General features: G+C 40.7%; 1 protein-coding gene across 1 annotated transcript; it reads left to right on the top strand.

Moving 5' to 3' along the window:
- The first annotated feature begins 1,097 nt into the window (after positions 1 to 1,097).
- On the top strand, positions 1,098 to 16,212 carry med25 (mediator complex subunit 25). Its single transcript, XM_080723814.1, has 20 exons — positions 1,098 to 1,243; positions 2,006 to 2,158; positions 2,385 to 2,430; positions 2,550 to 2,674; positions 2,799 to 2,897; positions 3,958 to 4,078; positions 4,315 to 4,471; positions 5,660 to 5,787; positions 6,052 to 6,127; positions 6,640 to 6,923; positions 7,486 to 7,581; positions 8,995 to 9,080; positions 9,213 to 9,270; positions 9,384 to 9,491; positions 10,881 to 11,057; positions 12,432 to 12,545; positions 13,119 to 13,190; positions 14,329 to 14,499; positions 14,634 to 14,754; positions 15,153 to 16,212. The coding sequence occupies exons 2-20, from the start codon at positions 2,010 to 2,012 to the stop codon at positions 15,254 to 15,256; spliced, it is 2,292 nt and encodes a 763-aa protein (XP_080579940.1). The 5' UTR covers positions 1,098 to 1,243; positions 2,006 to 2,009; the 3' UTR covers positions 15,257 to 16,212.
- Positions 16,213 to 18,421: the final 2,209 nt, after the last annotated feature.

Here is an 18,421-nt window from a genome sequence, read left to right as displayed (position 1 = left end):
GTATAGAAAACCTCAAGGGATGCGTCCATGACGTGTGTACCATGCGACCACCTAAACTTAAGATTTCCAATGCTAGCACTTTTGACTCACAGATGAAGTATATTAAAGTATATTGTAGGTAGTGTATCAAGATGACAGATATGCCACTTTAAAAAGGCAAAATTAAACTCATGGGACACTTTATTAGAACACAAAAAAAATCGCTAATGCCTCAGTAGTCAACCACTGAAATTATGATATTTCACGATGCCTCTCATTGGGATTGCATTGACAGCTGCAGTTCACCGTTCATCCTTACCCGAAGTCGGATCGCTATCACAATAGGACGGCCATATTTGTAGGAGCCCGTGTGTCTCTATGCAGTACAAGAACAGGGGGCTAAACCTAGGCTATACAAACAGATTCATATATTTGCAAACTGCAACAACACATTTACTTAATATATTATGTCAAAGTTTACAATTCTGACAATTTTTCACAAGTATTATAGTCATTTAAACCAGTGGTTATCAACCAGTGGTCCTGGGACCACCAGTGGTCCTTGAAGGGGTTCCAGCCAAATGGTCCCAGGCTATAAATGGTGGAGAGTTGATATTGATAACCAAATGGACCCTTATAGCTTTTTAACTCTTGAGAGTGTAAAATGGAACCAAATGGACCCTTACAAGTCCATGTTTAGTCCAGGTTTAATTTTAAACACACTCAAGAGTTAAATTGTTAAACATCTGCATTACATAACTACAAGAAGAGAGAATGTAGAATCATTGTTATTTTGATCAACGTTGGCCTGTTATGGTAACATCACCATTAGCCCTGAATACATATGATGGTCATGTATTCAGGGCTAACACCACCATCAAATGGAATTGTGGACAAAATGTTATCCAACGATAACAAAATATTCTAAGTTTTGGGTCTGAGAAGCTAAATCTCATCAAATGGTGGTCCGTGGCACAAATGCCGATTTGCCGAACAAATAATGGACCTTGATTGATTATGAAAAAGGTGGAAAACCACTGTCAGATTAAACCAATTAAATCAAATCCAATATTGCTCGACTTTCGATTGACCAGGCAGCGGTGGAGACATGAGCTATCGATAGCAGAACGTTATGCTCCATCCGCCTTTCTTTCAGTCACAACACAACAACAACAACAGTTTATTTAGCTACGCAGTAGCATTGGTTTTGTTTACACTTGGACTTCTTAACCGATTACGCGATTTGGGAGCCGTATGCTACAAGGTGAGAGCCACATTAGATTGTGTTTCTATTATTTACTACGAGCTATGCTAGATCATGTTAGCCATCTATGCTAACTTGAATTGTAAATGTTAGCCACTGACTAATGCTAACTTGAATAGTATGTATGCTGATTGCTGACTTCTCAAGTTTCGGTTCGGGCTATTAAACTGGAGACTGGTCACAACCAATGCATTCATAGTTAGGTAAAGTAATAGTTGTAACGAGTTGTTGGTTAGCCTAAAATAACAGATTAGGCTCAGATGAGGACAATGGATACACTAGGTCCAGTGCTTTGGAAAATGGTCGTAAATAATGTAATTAAAGTACACATGATTTACCCATCAACATGTTTGTCCACCGAATGACTGGCTATCACTGCTTTTCTAGCAATTTGTAGAAATAGATAATATAGAATTATTGGGCTTTAGATTTAAGTTTAATACAAACATATATTTGCCCTGTCATTTGTAAAATAAATGTAGATATAAATTCAAATATAACACATCAATGGTGCCCAGTGTTCTCAGGGGCCCACTGTTCCTGTTACCAGGACAATCAGCTGGAATACTTCCTTACTGCAGCTCTTGTTTCGGAAATACAACCCAACCCTACAAGGCTGCTACGAGCGTAACGAGCACTGTCTCTCTGAAATGAGAGACAGCACCATCACACGCATGAGACTGAGTAGCTTCTGTCCACTTGAAACTAATTTACCTAACAATAATGTTTCTCAAAAATGATATGCCTCCCTTCTCGGTCTAGACTGATGGTGGTGGCGGGTGCAGCACTCATGGAGCCATCAATCAAGTCTGGAGCCAACCAGGTAGCTGATGTAGTGTTCGTGATCGAAGGGACGGCAAACCTCGGGCCCTACTTTGAATCTCTCCGAAAGAATTACATTTTGCCCGCTATTGAGTAAGTGTGCATGGATCATCTCTGTGTTTTGGTGATTTATACTGATTTACATTTGGTTGGCGCCAGTGTCTCCTACCGAAAACAACTGATCTTAGTGTAGCAGTGGTCCGTTGTGAGCTTGTAAATCTGCTATTTTCAGTGTTAGCCACAATGTACAACAAAGTATCCTCTCTCTTGACTTATCAGTGATCACTGACTAATCGACAGCCTCTGATATTTAACACAGATACTTCAATGGAGGCCCCCCAGCAGAAACAGACTTTGGTGGAGATGTGAGTATTTCCTCACTACCTTTTCTAATGTTATTTGTCTTCTTCTTCCGGTTTTAAACATAAAAAGAAGCTTTTTACCATTGGTAATTTGGGCTCTCTCTATTTCTCTCTCTCCCTAGTATGGAGGAACACAGTATGGTTTGGTGGTGTTCAACACAGTTGACTGTGTTCCTGAGTCGTATGTCCAATGCCACGCACCAACCAGCTCGGCTTTCGAGTTTGTGTCTTGGATTGACAGCATCCAGTAAGTTATGTGATGTCCAGCAGTTGACTACACTGCTGATTTACTCTTGTGAACTAAGTTACTTTAAAACAATAATAACAACAATTTTGTGAGAATTAAAATGTTCCTGTTTTTCCTGACACAGATTCATGGGAGGTGGAGCAGAGAGTTGTAGTCTGATCGCAGAGGGACTCTCTGTGGCCTTGCAGCTCTTTGACGACTTTAAGAAGATGAGGGAACAAATGTATGCTAGTCTTTCTGTTGTACATCACACCACTGCTTCGTTGACATAATGCATCACATTTTTAAAGCACTATCGCTACTGAGGATTTACCATATTCGGTACTCACTTTACAATCTCGGCACCGAACACTGTCAACACTCATCAATCTTGAGAGAAAGTCAGCTACAAGTTAGTCTCGCTTAGCCAAAAAACTGGAGATCTCAACCCATTGGTCTGGTGAATTCTAAATTCAAGGGGCTAAGATTGGGTAACGCAATTCAGAGATTTTAAAAATAACTGCATTGCAAAGACTTTAGGACGCCATACGATCATATTGGGAAGCCTGGATGGTATCAGGATGCGTTTCCAAAGCAGCAGTCTGATCTCTGGGTATTTTGGTTTGACCTGACTGACAATGTGCTGATTCACCTATCCAATCAGGTGTTTAAACAAGGGCTAATATTTCTGTTAACATTTTCATTCATTGGTGTCTTTCACTTGGGTTATTTTTATCGGCGGTCCACAAGTTCAACAAACCTCTCGCTGTCAATACTCTAGAAGAGAATTGAAGAAGGCTGCTGTGCATATCATGCCAATAATGAAGCAAGTGCATCAGAGCACATTATTTGATTGTACATTATTAAGCGACAGGCTTAACAGAAAAGAAGCAGTGCCATCAGCATCAGCAACAAAGCAGAAGTAACTGAAGGCTGACATAGAGTTGCATACACCAGAAGTAAGATACAAGAATATCAGTGGTTCTCAAAGTGGGGTCCGGGGTTCCCCAGGGGTCCTTGAGGTTGTCCCACGGGTTCCCCAAAAAAATGGTTAATATTGCATCAAAATCTGTTCAACCACATGATAATATACTACATTGGGTATTGGAAATTGGGTATGAAAATATGGAATATTTTGGAAACATTTTAACAACACAAATCTTGCATGGGGTTCCCTGGCCCAAGGTATCTGAAGATATCTTGGGCCACAGTCAAATACTGTACATATTAATTTGGGATTTTCTTTGAAGTGAAACGGTTTGAGAACCACTGCTTTACATCACCCTATCTCTTTCTCTCCCCAGAGGTCAGACACACAAGGTGTGTGTGCTGCTGTGTAACTCTCCGCCGTACTTGCTCCCTGCCGTGGAGAGTGTTAGCTACACCGGCTGCACCGCAGACAACTTGGCTAAACTCCTCAGAGATGTGAGTGACCTCTGAGACCTTGTGTGATTTGGTAGGCGAGTTATTATGCAGAGTTTTTGCTGTCTAGCTATTTTTGGTAGAAGATATTCAGTTCAGAAATGACACAATTCACAATAATTGCTTGAGGCTAAAAATTAAAAAGAATCTCAAATCTATAATGGGCTAGTATGAATAGGACTACTAGTTACTAGTTTTATTTTATAACGTACTAAACAAGAACTGTTCATCCTTTTTAGAGAGGAATCCATTTCTCAGTTGTGGCGCCACGAAAATTGCCAGCTTTACGTGCTCTTTATGAGAAGGCCTCACCAGTTGGAGGGGTAGCGGAACAACATCCAGACTACAGTCAAGACCCCTTCCATATGGTCTTGGTCAGAGGCATTGCACTTCCAGGTGAGAACTGAGACATGACCAGGAGTGTTGTTGCCTGGATTATTCATGAAGCTTTCCCAGAAGAGAAAGATCCCATGATTGGCTGCTAGTTGCGCTGTTTTCCCCCCGCGAGGTACCAAAAAGATTTGTTCTCCACTGGACCCCATTAATTTTCCTCTTTGATTTTCTAGCCTTAATAAACATCGTCATAAATACTTTATGGTTCCTGTCGCTAGTGAAAAACTGCCTTTCAATTACCATGATATGGTTTTGTGCAAATATGGTCCCATTTATGTTAAAATTGATGATAAAGTTGCGGGGGACGTGGCCAACTAAACTGATACCAGCCGGCTGTTCTTCTTCGTGTGCTGTATTTCGGGAGGCTCCGACCACATTCTCCCATGTATCCCTGCGGTTGCACGTGACCGTTGGCAGCCAATAGCATTCCTTATGATTCCTGGGGTACCATTCAAAGAATGATGGCGACACCCATACAAGGGACAAAAAAAGCGTCATTTTCGCCGCATAGAAACCAATGGCTTTGCATCGTCCATATTTTTTTTACAGTCTATGGACATGACACACAGAAAGCAGACTGTTATTATACTGCTAGTGGTCATGTAGTTTTTCAGCAGAAAGGCCCATACCGTGGTCAATACATGTCATGTTACAGGCAGGGCAGCAGATCATTAAATGCCGGATATTTAAATATGTAAAAAAAAAGAGAGAAAGAAGAAGCAGCGCTTATGTTATAATTTGCCTTTCTTATAAATGCTGGAATAATGTTTGATCCGCTAAATCTGCCCCATTCGCAGCAGTTTTGTGATGTCAGGAGTGGAGGATGTCCACCCTGGTAAACTCAACTAAACTCTCAAATAAACATAAACAAGTACAAGGATACTTAAAGTATATCAACAATATACATTCTCATTTTAAACTTTTACATTGGAGAGGCTTCCAGATCATTAGAAATATATATGGTTTCGAATGCTAGACATTTACAATGTTGATTCATAAGCAAATATTGTACTCTGTTGTTTAGATATGGATATATGACATGTATATTTATATATCACAAGTGGTCCCTTATCTCTGTTGCCCTATCTTTCATTATAATGTTACTGACACAGTAATGTCATACTGTGTGCCATACTCATTAGGCTAAACATGCTCTGGAAGGATTATTTCCATCTGTTTATGTGTCTCCAGTTTCAGTTTCTGGTGGAGGACCAGGTCCTCTCAAGCCTGTGCTGCCCCCTCAGCCCCTGCCTGTCAACCAGCCACATGGACCTCCGTCACAAGGCCCTCCTTCTATTAGTCCTGCCCATCCTTATCAGGTAATAAATGAACATGTGAATGCCCCTAAAGGGGAAATCCTCTGCTAATTTAACCTTTGGTTAATCTGAGAGTGTTCGTGGAACCAAATGGACCCGCTACGAGTTCATTTTGGTTACATTTGTACACTCTCAGAGTTAAATTAACAAAGAGGATTTTGCTGTGTGTAGTAGCTCTTTGGCTCCATTTCAGGCAACAGTGGCAGTTGAATTCCTTTCCTTACTATTTTGCCCTGCATTGTTCTTGTTTAATCTGTGTCCGTCCAGAACCCCCCCTCGATGACAGCCGCCCAGGCGGCTGCACAGATGGCCGTGGAGGCAGCCAACAACCAAAAGAGCCGATGTGAGTAGTGAGGCCTGCACTCTCTGGGTCTTTGTCTACATTTTGATGTTAGCACAACTGAAGATAATCTGAATCTTGTGGCCCGAGTGCCATGACTTCATGAGCTCTTTTAGGGCTGTCACAATTATTACATAATCGTCTAATCGTGATTATTTGACCTTATCGCAATTATTTTGTCATAATCGTGAATGTTGAAAAATGTCCGAAATAGTGGAAATAGCAGATCTACGAGCGATGCGACGCGTTGTGAGCTTGTAGATCGACTATTTCCACTATCAAAGTTATTTTTTAAGTTGTAAGTTGTCAAATATGTCAGTAATTTATTTGTGTATTTAGGTAATGTTTCATATCTACTATGTGCAACTTCAAAGCCTACAAGCCAAAAAGAAATGTAATTGTCAACGACAAAAACACAATTAAATCGTTAATCGCCAATTATTTGAGTGACAATTAATCGTCATGTAAAATGTCATATCGTGACAGCCCTATTCATGAGCTCTTTGTTTCTTCAGTTCCAGTGATGGTGAATCCAAGTCCTCCATTCTCTGGCCAGCAAGCACTCCCATCCGTGGCTGGAGTTAAGTTGGCCCCATCCAGTCAGCCTAGTTTATCAACAGTCACCACGGCAACACCTCCCATGATGTCACAGCAACAAGTACCTCCCAATCAACTGCAACAGCAGGTTCAACCCCCAGGACAGCCACCACCCAATCAACAGCAACAAGCACCTCCCCAGCAGCAGACTGCACCAAATCAACAGACTCCACTAAATCCACTTTCAGCACAACCTGGCATGGTAATATGCCCATCTATGCACATAGTTATGCATTGTGTCAATTATTATTGACCAGGGTTAATCTTCTCAATAGTCCCCAGCTCATTTTGGAGCCGGTTTTAGATGGTAACAGCTAATTGTAAGTATTCCGATTGCTCAAGGCATGGAAAATTGTACCAGTAATATTGTGAACATGGTTAGGGGAAACGATGGTGAATGTTTACTGATAATACTGACTGAAGTGATAATTTACTCTCACAATTCTATTGTATGCTGTACTGGTTGTGCTGTTAATACCAGCTTGCAAGTTTTTACCTCGACAGAGTGCAGTTCTAGTTTCTTGTTGTTACAGTATATAACAGGACACAATTTATTTAGCCTTGAGGTGAAGTTGGACACACAAATGGCAATGCCTGCCTGCCAAACACTTTCATGTATTTGATTTATTCATTTGTTTTGTAAGTTGGGTTGTATGTTTTCTAAACTGTTATTTGTACCAATTTTACAAATGATTTGCTATCTTAAGTTCCTAACTCAGTTCACCTTTCTTGTTCACTATTTTCTCCTCCTATTCCCCTAATAGGCTGTTGTGACCGGAGCACAGGGCAATGCCAATCCAATTGGACAGCAACAAGCAAATAAGATTGTAGCATGGAGTGGAGTTCTTGAATGGCAAGAGGTAATAATCTGTCAACATTTAATTATACTAATACTGTAATAGTATTACACTTGTATAGAGAGAGACACAATTATTTTGGATATACTTTGTACTAAAGTGACAGATACACGTTTCATATTCATTCTATAACAGAATTATTGGAGGAGTTAGTCTTTCCTACTGAACATTATTTGATCACCAGTACTTCTGAGGTCCCAGCAGCAAGTCTAAAAACAACCTGTCACATATTGAACTAAAGTGTGATTAATTGCTCATTTGACCTCCTTATACAGACATAGGTTTAGCTCAAGGTCAAAACACTGATTTATTTGACAGTGGCAAAATTGAGTCAGGAGAACACTAGCTAATGACTTTCTTGTGACACTTGTCAGCCCAGCTCACAGAAAACAATTGAGGAGGGGTGTTGGGTTCATTTCCGGTGTCAAGCTTAGAAGACATTTGTGCTCTCTTATAGTGCTTTTGAAGGAGGCTAAGGACTAAGGAGTCCCACTTTTATGGCTATTGGTAGGGCATTCCACATTTTGGTGGCAGTAGAATGAATTCACAAGATCACTTTTCATCCAATGCATCTCAGCAGGCTTTCAGCCCCATTAGTGATTCTTCTCCAGAGTAATCTGTAATATTGGAAAGGATTACACCCCAGTGACCTAAGACTCACTAGAAGAAATTGTTGATTATAAAAGTACTCACAAGGGATGCCATTCAACTTAGGCTGCTGAGCTTGGCCCAGAGTACATTTTAGTCAATATAATACATTCGGTTTTGGCTTAATTGTAATCAGCAATCTCTTAAAAGGTTTTCCCAATAAATGACAAGGTAGGCTACCTACTTGTGATGGCTTTGATAACCTTTTTATCCATGCACCAGTCCATAGTACTGTAGATGGATCAGCTTACCAGAATAAGATACATATTTAAATATCTTATTGTTGCTGTTTCTTTTTACTTACTATTGCTCATTCCGAACCTGTCTTTACCCACTGGATTCATTTCTCCTCCAAGGCATGCTTAACATTGACCATGAATAACCCATATGTCTTCTAAAGAAAACCTAGCACAAAACATTTATAATGGCAAGCAGAAAGCCTGACCAATATGGGATTGATTAATTATTGATCCTGTATTGATGCCCCAAAGAAGAATGGTGCCGGTTATTTTCCCAGTGGGAGTGGTGTATTGACCCTCCTAAGAGCGTTGCATTCCGTGGTTGTCAGAACAATTGCTCATGTTCTAGGGGAGGTTTTTGCTTGGAGATTCTAATGAAATAACGTTTCAAAGCCCCCGGACAAGGAATGTTAGCCACGTGTTGTTTCTGTGTATAGTTTAGCTTAACTTAGTAACCTCATTTGTCATCTCGCTGTCATTTCGGCACCTTACCCACCTCTCTTCCTCTCTGTATTCATACTTCCTGCAGAAGCCTAAAGCCTCGTCTATGGATTCTGCTACCAAACTCACTCGCTCTCTGCCATGCCAGGTGCAGGTCAATCAAGGAGAGAATCTGTGAGTTGTCGAGCTCAAAAACGATATAATCTGATATTAGCAGTTCTAACTTCTTATTTTAGTGCTTATTTTCATACTATATATAATGGTATGTATAATGTTGCTATCTATCCATGTTGTATCCCTTAACAGAAACACAGACCAGTGGCCACAGAAGCTTATCATGCAGTTGATTCCACAGCAGCTGCTGGTGAGTCTGTGTGTAGGATGCATCTCCGTTTAAAGTCATCACTAATTCATGAAGGATGCATGAGGAAATGTCTCTGTCTTACACTCTCTCCCTGTCTCTCTCTTTGTCTGCAGACAACCTTAGGTCACCTCTTCAGAAACTCTAGGATGGTTCAGTTCACCTTCACCAATAAAGACGTCGAGTCCCTGAAGGGCCTCTACCGAATAATGGCCAACGGTTTTGTAAGTTGCCTCCCACAGTCTGTTCACTGCCCATATCCAGAGTCAATCAATACAATTTACAAAAGTCATGATTGAGAGCAGGTTTGTTGACTATTAACTGTTAACTATTCTATTCATAGTCCTGACATATCATACATTGACTAATTGCAGACCCCAGCAACCTCCGCCAGGGCATGTCTTGAGCTACATTTTTGTGACACGTACCAAGCGTTCACGTACAGTACCAGTGTCACACAAAGCATTGGCTTGGCATGAAACTGTTTCACATCGACATGTGCTATTGCAGACAGAGAAAATCTGATTCTGTTAGACATGGCAATGCAGGTGATTTTAACTTGATTTAAAAATAAAACACAGTACAGTAAAATAATTGATAGGTAATGTGAAAACATGATAGGCGTCCTGAAAACGAATCCATTGCATATTCTCATTTGTCGTCAAATAATGGAAATTAATGCTTAAACCTTTTACAAATGGCCAAAGTTGGAAATGAATCAAGAATACCGGTATGTTGAAATCTGTAAACTATATCACGACTTGACTATGAAAAGACTAACCACTGTGGATATGCAGTGTGCTGTATGTTCCTTGTACTTGCATATATAGACTGTCAGGGCCTTTAGCCCACTAATGATACTGACCTGCAGTGCTGTGTTGAATACACTAGAGGGTGCACAAAGCCTAACTATGAATCACATAGAGTCAAGCAATATACCGGTAATGGGACTTTTAAGGGGGCATTAATTGTTTTGGTTTGATTCAGTTCCAGACGGCATGGAAGTATTTTTGTCTTCATTGATTTGATTTCATCAACAAATTTTATTTTATTTGACGAAGTGGAAGCTTGACACTTTAACCCATTTAGGCCTAGAATTATTGAATGCTTTAACCAGTGAAAAATAGCAGATATACAAGCTCACAGCGCGGCACCGAGTGCCGCGCTGCGAGCTTGTAGATCTGATATTTTTGAAAAAGTCGTGAAAATGTGTGCAAATCTTTTAATATATGTATTTTCAAAGCGAACGTTTGTAACTCAAATTTTGCTTCTGGGTGGTCCCTGGAACTAGATATTTTGAATTGGGGGTCCGTGGCCAAATAAATATCATTTTGGGGGTCCTTCACATGAAAAGGTTTGAGAACCACTGACATAGTAGTCTCTCAAGAACAGACTTAACTGAGCTCCAGTTAAGTGAAAAGGACCTTTTCTTTGACGATGGCCAGATTGCTGACATAGAAACATAGGTTTTTTCCAAAAATCTTAGAAGGATTCAAAAGACACTTATAGAATCGGGTCAAAATTCTAATTTTCCCGATTTTTCTAAAATAGCGAATCACGATGGCTCCCAAGGCCTCACTGCTCACTCTAGAATGTTTTGAACCCTCTTGCAGGCTGGATGCGTTCACTTCCCCCACACCACGTCCCCCTGTGAGGTGCGTGTGCTGATGTTGCTGTTCTCCTCCAAGAAGAGAATATTCATGGGCCTCATTCCCAACGATCAGAGTGGCTTTGTCAACGGCATCCGGCAGGTCATCACCAACCACAAGCAGGTCCAGCAGCACAGAGCGGTGAGTTGTACTGAAGGGGTGTTGGGATGGGACGAGTTGAAAATGCCATATCACGATTATTGTGACAAGAGACGATACGATATTAGCGATAATCAAAATCCATTGTCCTGGGGCGGAACATTTGCCAGAAAATAGCAGATCTACAAGCTCACAGCGCATCGTGTTGTGACGCGTTGTGAGCTTGTAGATCGGCTATTTTTTGGCAAAGACATTTGATAGTGAGTGAAAAAAGACTGTATCAAGTATATATCAAGTATGTATATTATAAGTAAGTACCTTTTACCAATTATAAAGTTGTACCGGATATGCAGCTCGGCAAATAAAAGGTGAATTGATCCCAGTGCATGACGGAGGACGATATCACGATAAATTAAATCTCCACGATACGATTATCGTGAGTGTTTTTTATCACGATAAGCGATAATATCGCTTTCGCTTATCGTCCCATCCCTAAAGGGGTGTTGGGGGAGGAGGGGGACATTTTACATTGGTCCCCCCCAAAAAATCACCATTATATACTGTATATTATGTAAAAGGTGACATAGTTTCATTCATCTATGCCATGGTATAGAATTTGCCTCTGTATTGGGAAATGAGTATGCACTAAGTATGAATAGTAAATCAAACAATTATTCATAACATTTTGTATAGTTGTAAATGACAACATCAGTTTGCCTCAGCCCACTGTTTAGGAGGCACTGATTTAGGGAAGGCAGAAGATGTTTTTATGAAGACCTTTATTTCTTATTTTGTCGCAATTACATATTCTGCACGCATTGCTAATAGAGAACAATCTTCGCATGATTAAAATGTCTCTGTGGAAGGCCCGGAGCAGGTTTTTGGGCAATTAGATTAGAGATTGTTCTTTTTGCACAGGAATAGTTGTATTTATTGAAATGTCACATCTGCTCTAAATGTCTATTAAAGAGTTTTTTCAGCTTACTGAGTTAAAGAGAGAACATTAAATGTTTAGTGCAAAGGAGAAAAAGGTTCATATACTTAGCATATAAACTAATTCTGCAAATTGTACAATGTACTGTGGCTGGTAGGGAACAATATAGTATTTATTTGTGTTTAAGTATTCTTATCCTCAAAATATCTAGCCTGACTAGTGGGGGTGGTTTGGATTCAGACAGAGTGTTACGTTTCAACAAAGGAGAAAGTATTTTTTATTTTATTTTACATGTTTTTTTTAACACAGGATGCCAGAGGTTTCCATAAATAATGGCGGTTGACTGCCATGAAATCAATGTTATTTACCTGACCTTTGCAGGCTTTAAGTAACATCAAACGTAAAATTTGGAAGCATAAATAATGGTCAAATGTAATAAAGGAATAAACAGATCATCTGTCTCTCTGTTTCTGTCCCTGCAGCTGGGTGGTGCTGGGGGTCCGATGCCACCAGGCCAAGTCCCCCCCAACCAGAACTTCCTCAACAGGCCCACTGGTCCCATTCCCTCTGTGGCTCATGGCCAGGTGCAGCAGCAGGTAATGTTAACCCATGCTGGCCCGTCTGTCTGCCTGCCTGCTAGGGCTGTCACCATTATGACATAATTGCGATTAACGATTTAATTGTGTTTCAGTCGTTGACAATTACATTCCTGTTTGGCTTGTTGGCTTTGAAGTTGCACATGGCAGATATGACACATAACCTACATATACAAAGAAATTAAGGACACATTTGACAACTTTACACTTTAAAAAGAACATTGATAGTGGAAGTTGCTGATCTACAAGCTAGATCTGCTATTTCCACTATTTTATTAAATGTTTGAACATATATATAAACATTTTTCAACATGTAAACGATTATGACGATTATCACAAAATAATTGCGATTAGACGATTATGTAATAATTGTGACAGCCCTACTGCCTGCCTGCACACCCCTCTCTCTCAACACTGCTCCTCTTCTGGCTGCTGCGTTGCCACCCTGTTCAAACCTCTTCTTCTAGTCTGGATGTCTGCATGTCCTGCTGTTAACCCTTTCCTTCCCTTTCTTTTTTCCCCACACTTCCTCCTCTCTCCCCTTTTCCTGTCTCTGGTCTGTCCTGTGTCCAGTCTGTGGTGGTGGGCATGCCCTCCGTTAGTCAGGTCACTATGATGGAGGAGCAACAGAGGCAGAACAACCTGGTGAGACTTAAGTCCCATTTGTACTTTGTCGTCTCACGACTGCCAAAATCGAAGGTTTTTAACCCATTTAGGCCTAGAATTATTGAATGCTTTAACCAGTGAAAAATAGCAGATATACAAGCTCACAGCGCGGCACCGAGTGCCGCGCTGCAAGCTTGTAGATCTGAAGATCTGAAAGATCTGAAGATCTGAAAAAGTCATGAAAATGTGTGCAAATCTTTGAATATATGTATTTTCAAAGCGAACGATTGTAACTCAATTTTTTCTTCTGGGTGGTCCCTGGCCAAATAAATATCGTTTTGGGGGTCCTTCACATGAAAAGGTTTGAGAACCACTGACATAGTAGTCTCAAGAACAGACTAACTGAGCTCCAGTTAAGTGGAAAAGGACCTTTTCGTTGACGATGGCTGGAAAGATTACTGACATAGAAACATGGGTTTTTCAAAAAACCTTAGAAGGATTCAAAAGACACTTATAGAATCGGGTAAAAATTCAAATTTTCACTATAAAAAAAAAAATAGCAGATCTACAAGCTTGCAGCGCAGCACTCGGTGCCGCGCTGTGAGGTTGTATATCTGCTATTTCTCAATAGTTAAAGCATAAAATAATGATACAAAATAATGTGTACCCGTTCTGAATGGGTTAAAAAGTGACGCTGTTGTACGACAAAATATAAATTAGCCTTCCAATGTGTGTGCACTGTATGAAACATGAAAGGTACTGGCGGTGTTGGTAGAAGTAGATATTACAAATAAAATCCATTGCACTCACTCGCTCACACAACCACAAGTCACTCTCCTTCACTGTTTAGCAGCAGTCTTTTGACAGCTTATTTCCACTCAACAGCATGTTTTCTCAGTTTTCTTTCACTGAATGCTCACTCACCACATACAGTAGCATGTCTGTATAACGTTTGGTTTTCTGAGAAACACATCTATTCTTGTGTAGCAGCCATCCATAATGTTAAGTATCTCAGGTCTCTACATAATGAAGACCCACACAAGACTGTTTGAACTGCCACAGTTATTTAGTTATATATTCCACACAGTATACGCTTATATTGACAGATATGTTCAAAATATAACTTGCTGCCTGTAGTTTGTACTCCTCTAAAACTACATGTGTGACTTGCATCCAGATGACAATGAGAGCCGCTGGACCGGCCAACCAGCAGCCATCCGTCACCGGTGCACCACCCAACCAGGTCGCTCAAGGCGGACCAACGCAACCTCAGGGCCCCATGCTCCGCCTTCCGAACCCGGGGGCCAATCCACAGCTGCGGAGCCTACTCCTCAGCCAGCAGCAGCCAGTAAGAGCGCAACATAACTCATAGATGTATCAGCAGTCATTGAGTCTGTATGATCTATAAGTGATCTTTAGGGTTCTGCACACAAACTAAAATAAAAATAAGTTAACATTTTGTGGTCTCTGTGTCTCTCTCAGCAGGGTGGAGTGTCTCACATGCCCGGCATGATGCCTCACCAAGGTTTAGGGCAGCAGTTGGTACATCCAGCGCCAGGAGGTGGGGCTCCAATGCAGGGCCAGTGGAGACAGCCTCTATCAGGTAGAATGTTAACTATGCTCAAAACATCCCATGTGTGGAGAAGGAGCCCTGAAAGATTGTACTCAAAAGTATAAGTTCGAATTAAAGCAGTAAAATGCTTATCTGCAAGTAGTTTGTTGCTTGCAAATGACACAACATTAAGATGTTGCCAGATCCCAATTACGCTTGGCTCTCTAATAAGTGTATATTGTTAAAGGTCAAGCAAATACTCTTACGTAACACTCAAAATGAAGAAAATGCACAGTTCTTTGTAAGGTAGAATTGTTCTAGCAATTATTAAACAAGTCCCAAGGAGTCATTTTTGTGTTCTACTAATCTCTGGCTTTTCGTATCTGTAAGCTTACCTCTAACTTAACTCAATCAGTAAATCTTACCCTCTCTCCATCCTTCGATTCAAGGTCAGATGCTGATGGCTGGAGGGCAGAGAGGAACCGTGGCACAGCCAGGAATGCCCCAGGTCTCCAGCGTTATGGAGGACGAGATTCTTATGGACCTTATATGATTTCTGGACTTTTTCCTGTGGTTTTTAGTTCCACCTTGGCATCTGTCATTTAAACATACAATGACAATGTTTTGTTACTTTTGCCACCTACTGTATGTTCAACTTGACTGCTACGCAACCATTTCCTGTTTTGCTAAGTTACTTAGTGGCACACAATATGAACAAACTTTTCATTTATATGGTCAAACCAGCATTCACATACAGACTCATTGGTCCTGGGGCCAATTCTGATATCTTCACAAATTGGTACCACCCAAGGTGACCGTACATTTTTTACATTTTTGACTTCCTACATGTCTCTAGTTTACAATTTGGTATGATAACCCTTTCTGAGACCCAGCTTAATTGATGTTATCAGCCGCTAGAGTCGGTCTCCCATCGACCTTCTATACAGGAGGAAAATACCCAGAAAACATTTTTTCTCTGGGTATTTAAGTAGGATGTCATGATGCTGAATCCATTGCAAGCATTTGTTTTGCACAAAAAACATTCCTTGGGCTACAAATGGCCCCAGAAAACGATGGTTTAGTGATGAAAAGTGATGAGTCATCACTTTTCATCAGTTTCATCAGTTTTGTGGGCGTTTTCTGGGGCCATTTGTAGCCCAAGGAATGTTTTTTGTGCAAAACAAATGCTTGCAATGGATTCAGCATCATGACAAACCCCTAGTAAGACCCCTCACATCCTACTTAAATACCTGGGTATTTTCCTCCTGTATAGAAAGTAGATGGGAGACCGACTCTAGCGGCTGATAACATCAATTAAGCTGGGTCTCAGAAAGGGTTATCATACCAAAATGTAAACTAGAGACATGTAGGAAGTCAAAAATGTACGGTCACCTTGGGTGGTACCAATTTGTGCAGATATCAGAATTGGCCCCTGGCCTACATAGACAGCCCGTTGAACTCAGCCCTCTGAGGAGTTGTGCTTCTGATAACTTGCCTCTTAATACCTGTTTTACATTTTATTACTGAAGTATAGAATATTTTTATTTTACTCAAGAATTTACTTTGCTGGTAGATTTTTATTTTAATTATGAGGTACATTTTATTGAGATTAAATAAATAAATGTTTTGTTAAGCCTAAATGGAAAACTACTTTTTACCGCATGGCCTAGGGCTGTGCTGTCTCAGCGACAACATCATTGTACTATTTACAGGAGAACGATTGTGATTGTGGGCATCAGTAGGCTGGGAACATGGCTAGATTGTGGGGACCAGAATTGGGACCAGAGTTATAGGATTGGTCCGCTTCTCAGCTGGTTTTGTGCCTAGAAACAAACTAATCAATCACGGAGAACTTGTCCCGCCAGGCTGTGTGCAATGTTTATCATCTGGCTGCACTGGTCTGGCCCTGATAACTTTAATATGCTATATGCTAGGCTAACACTACACGAGACAAAATATATATCTTCAGTGTTAATTTAACACAGCTTAAAGTTAAAATGGCTCACACCACGTTTGTATGGAGGATAGTAACTCCGTGTCAAAAAGCACAGATCTACAAGCTATCGGTGTGCAGCAATGCGATGCATTAATTGCTTATAGTGTGGGTGTGAGTATATTTCTATAGGGATACAATCTACTTGGATGTTGGTCATTATAAGCTATATTCTTTTTACACCAAAGAACAATGAAGTTGATAAAATATATGATGAATGTCACTATGTTTGCAGAAACAAAAGATGGAAACTGAATTTGAAAAATTGTGAACACTGCAACAACTTGCCCAGTTGCCTTCCCAATATGCGTAAGTAACCTAGATTCACCAGTAAGTGGCCTTAATATGGGGGTACAGTTTGGGTGGGCAAGTCAGTAGAACTGCCTGAATCTCTTATCAGTTACTACTACCTGTCCAATTCAAGCACTGTCTAACAATGTCCTTTATGATGCCCCCAAAAAACAGTCTGAATAATAAATAGAGACAACACTAGTGTGCTTGCCTTAGCGAGCCCATAACAACAATTCAAAGTCTACTATAGGTGGTTGTATGCACCTAATGGTTGCAACCCACCGTAAAATTAAAAGAACAAGAAGAATCCCCTAAATGTTGTGGTTGGAGTTGATGAAGAAAACAAGTGAAACTGAAATTAAAACTACCTTAATGACGAACTTGACTTAAGATAAGTTGAGAACGAGAAGACAAGGAATGGGTGCCCGTCGGTCAGTGCTGCCTGCCAGTCCCGAGGATGAGACGCTACTTTTACCAAGGCTCAGAGCCTCTCATCCTCAGCCACCGATGAAGAAGTGTCCGTTTGGACGAGCAGAGGAGACTGGAGTTGGAAGATTTTGTGTTCAATGGGTGTCCTGATCTGGGCTGCAGAGCACGGGATGCCAACAGATGGAAACTTGGTGAGTGATTATGCGGTCTGGTCATTAATTTAATTCTTGATATGTTTAATATACCTTCACTGGCTTGATATCCAGTTATGTGGATGGCTTCACTGTAAGCCAGTTGAAACCAGTACTTTACCAAGCTCAGTGGTGTAACCTGTTAGGGCAGGGATCCGGCCTGGTAAGTAAAAGTTGGACAGATGTTGCTTATCTGGTGTCAAACAGATGGTTTTGTGATTTGAAAGACTGATTTGAAAAACAGCTCTGGCCCATAATTCTATGGTTTCATAATCAGTAAATAACAGCAGCATTGAACCACAGCAATGTGTCCCTGCCATTGTTTACTCCCCACCTCTTTCCATTTAGAGAGACCTAATCTGTAGGTCTTCCTCCTTTTGTAATCATATTTCACTTGTCTCTCTTCTCATTTTTCTCTTGCCACATGCTTCAGATGTAGGACGACCTTGACGACTAGGATTCCTATAGATTGTCTATAGATTTCAGGGAGTTGTAAATAATAGGCCTATTGATAAAAGTGTGTAGGCCTAGATATTGATTAATAGAATATTAGATATTTTATAGACAATCTATTTTTGGCAAAACCCATTATTTTCAGAAAAAGGTCGCGCAAAACATCAGTGCATTTGATCCAGTTCTGGAGAACCTCTTTTGTGTAGACCTCTCCTCTCTTGGCACTCAGGCAGGTACATGTTTGCCTGTGCCCCCCATTCCTCTATACAGAAAAGCCTGCCGTCACTCAGCCGTTTCGTAGATTTGAATTCATTGTCTCTATGACTGTGCTGTTCTGTTTGTCCTGTCAGAGTGAGGGGGA

The sequence above is a fragment of the Nannobrachium achirus genome (assembly GCF_963921795.1).
Source record: "Nannobrachium achirus genome assembly, chromosome: 4".
Taxonomy (NCBI): domain Eukaryota; kingdom Metazoa; phylum Chordata; class Actinopteri; order Myctophiformes; family Myctophidae; genus Nannobrachium; species Nannobrachium achirus.
Note: the sequence above shows the minus strand (reverse complement) of the source record. Positions and strands in the feature narration are given on the sequence as shown.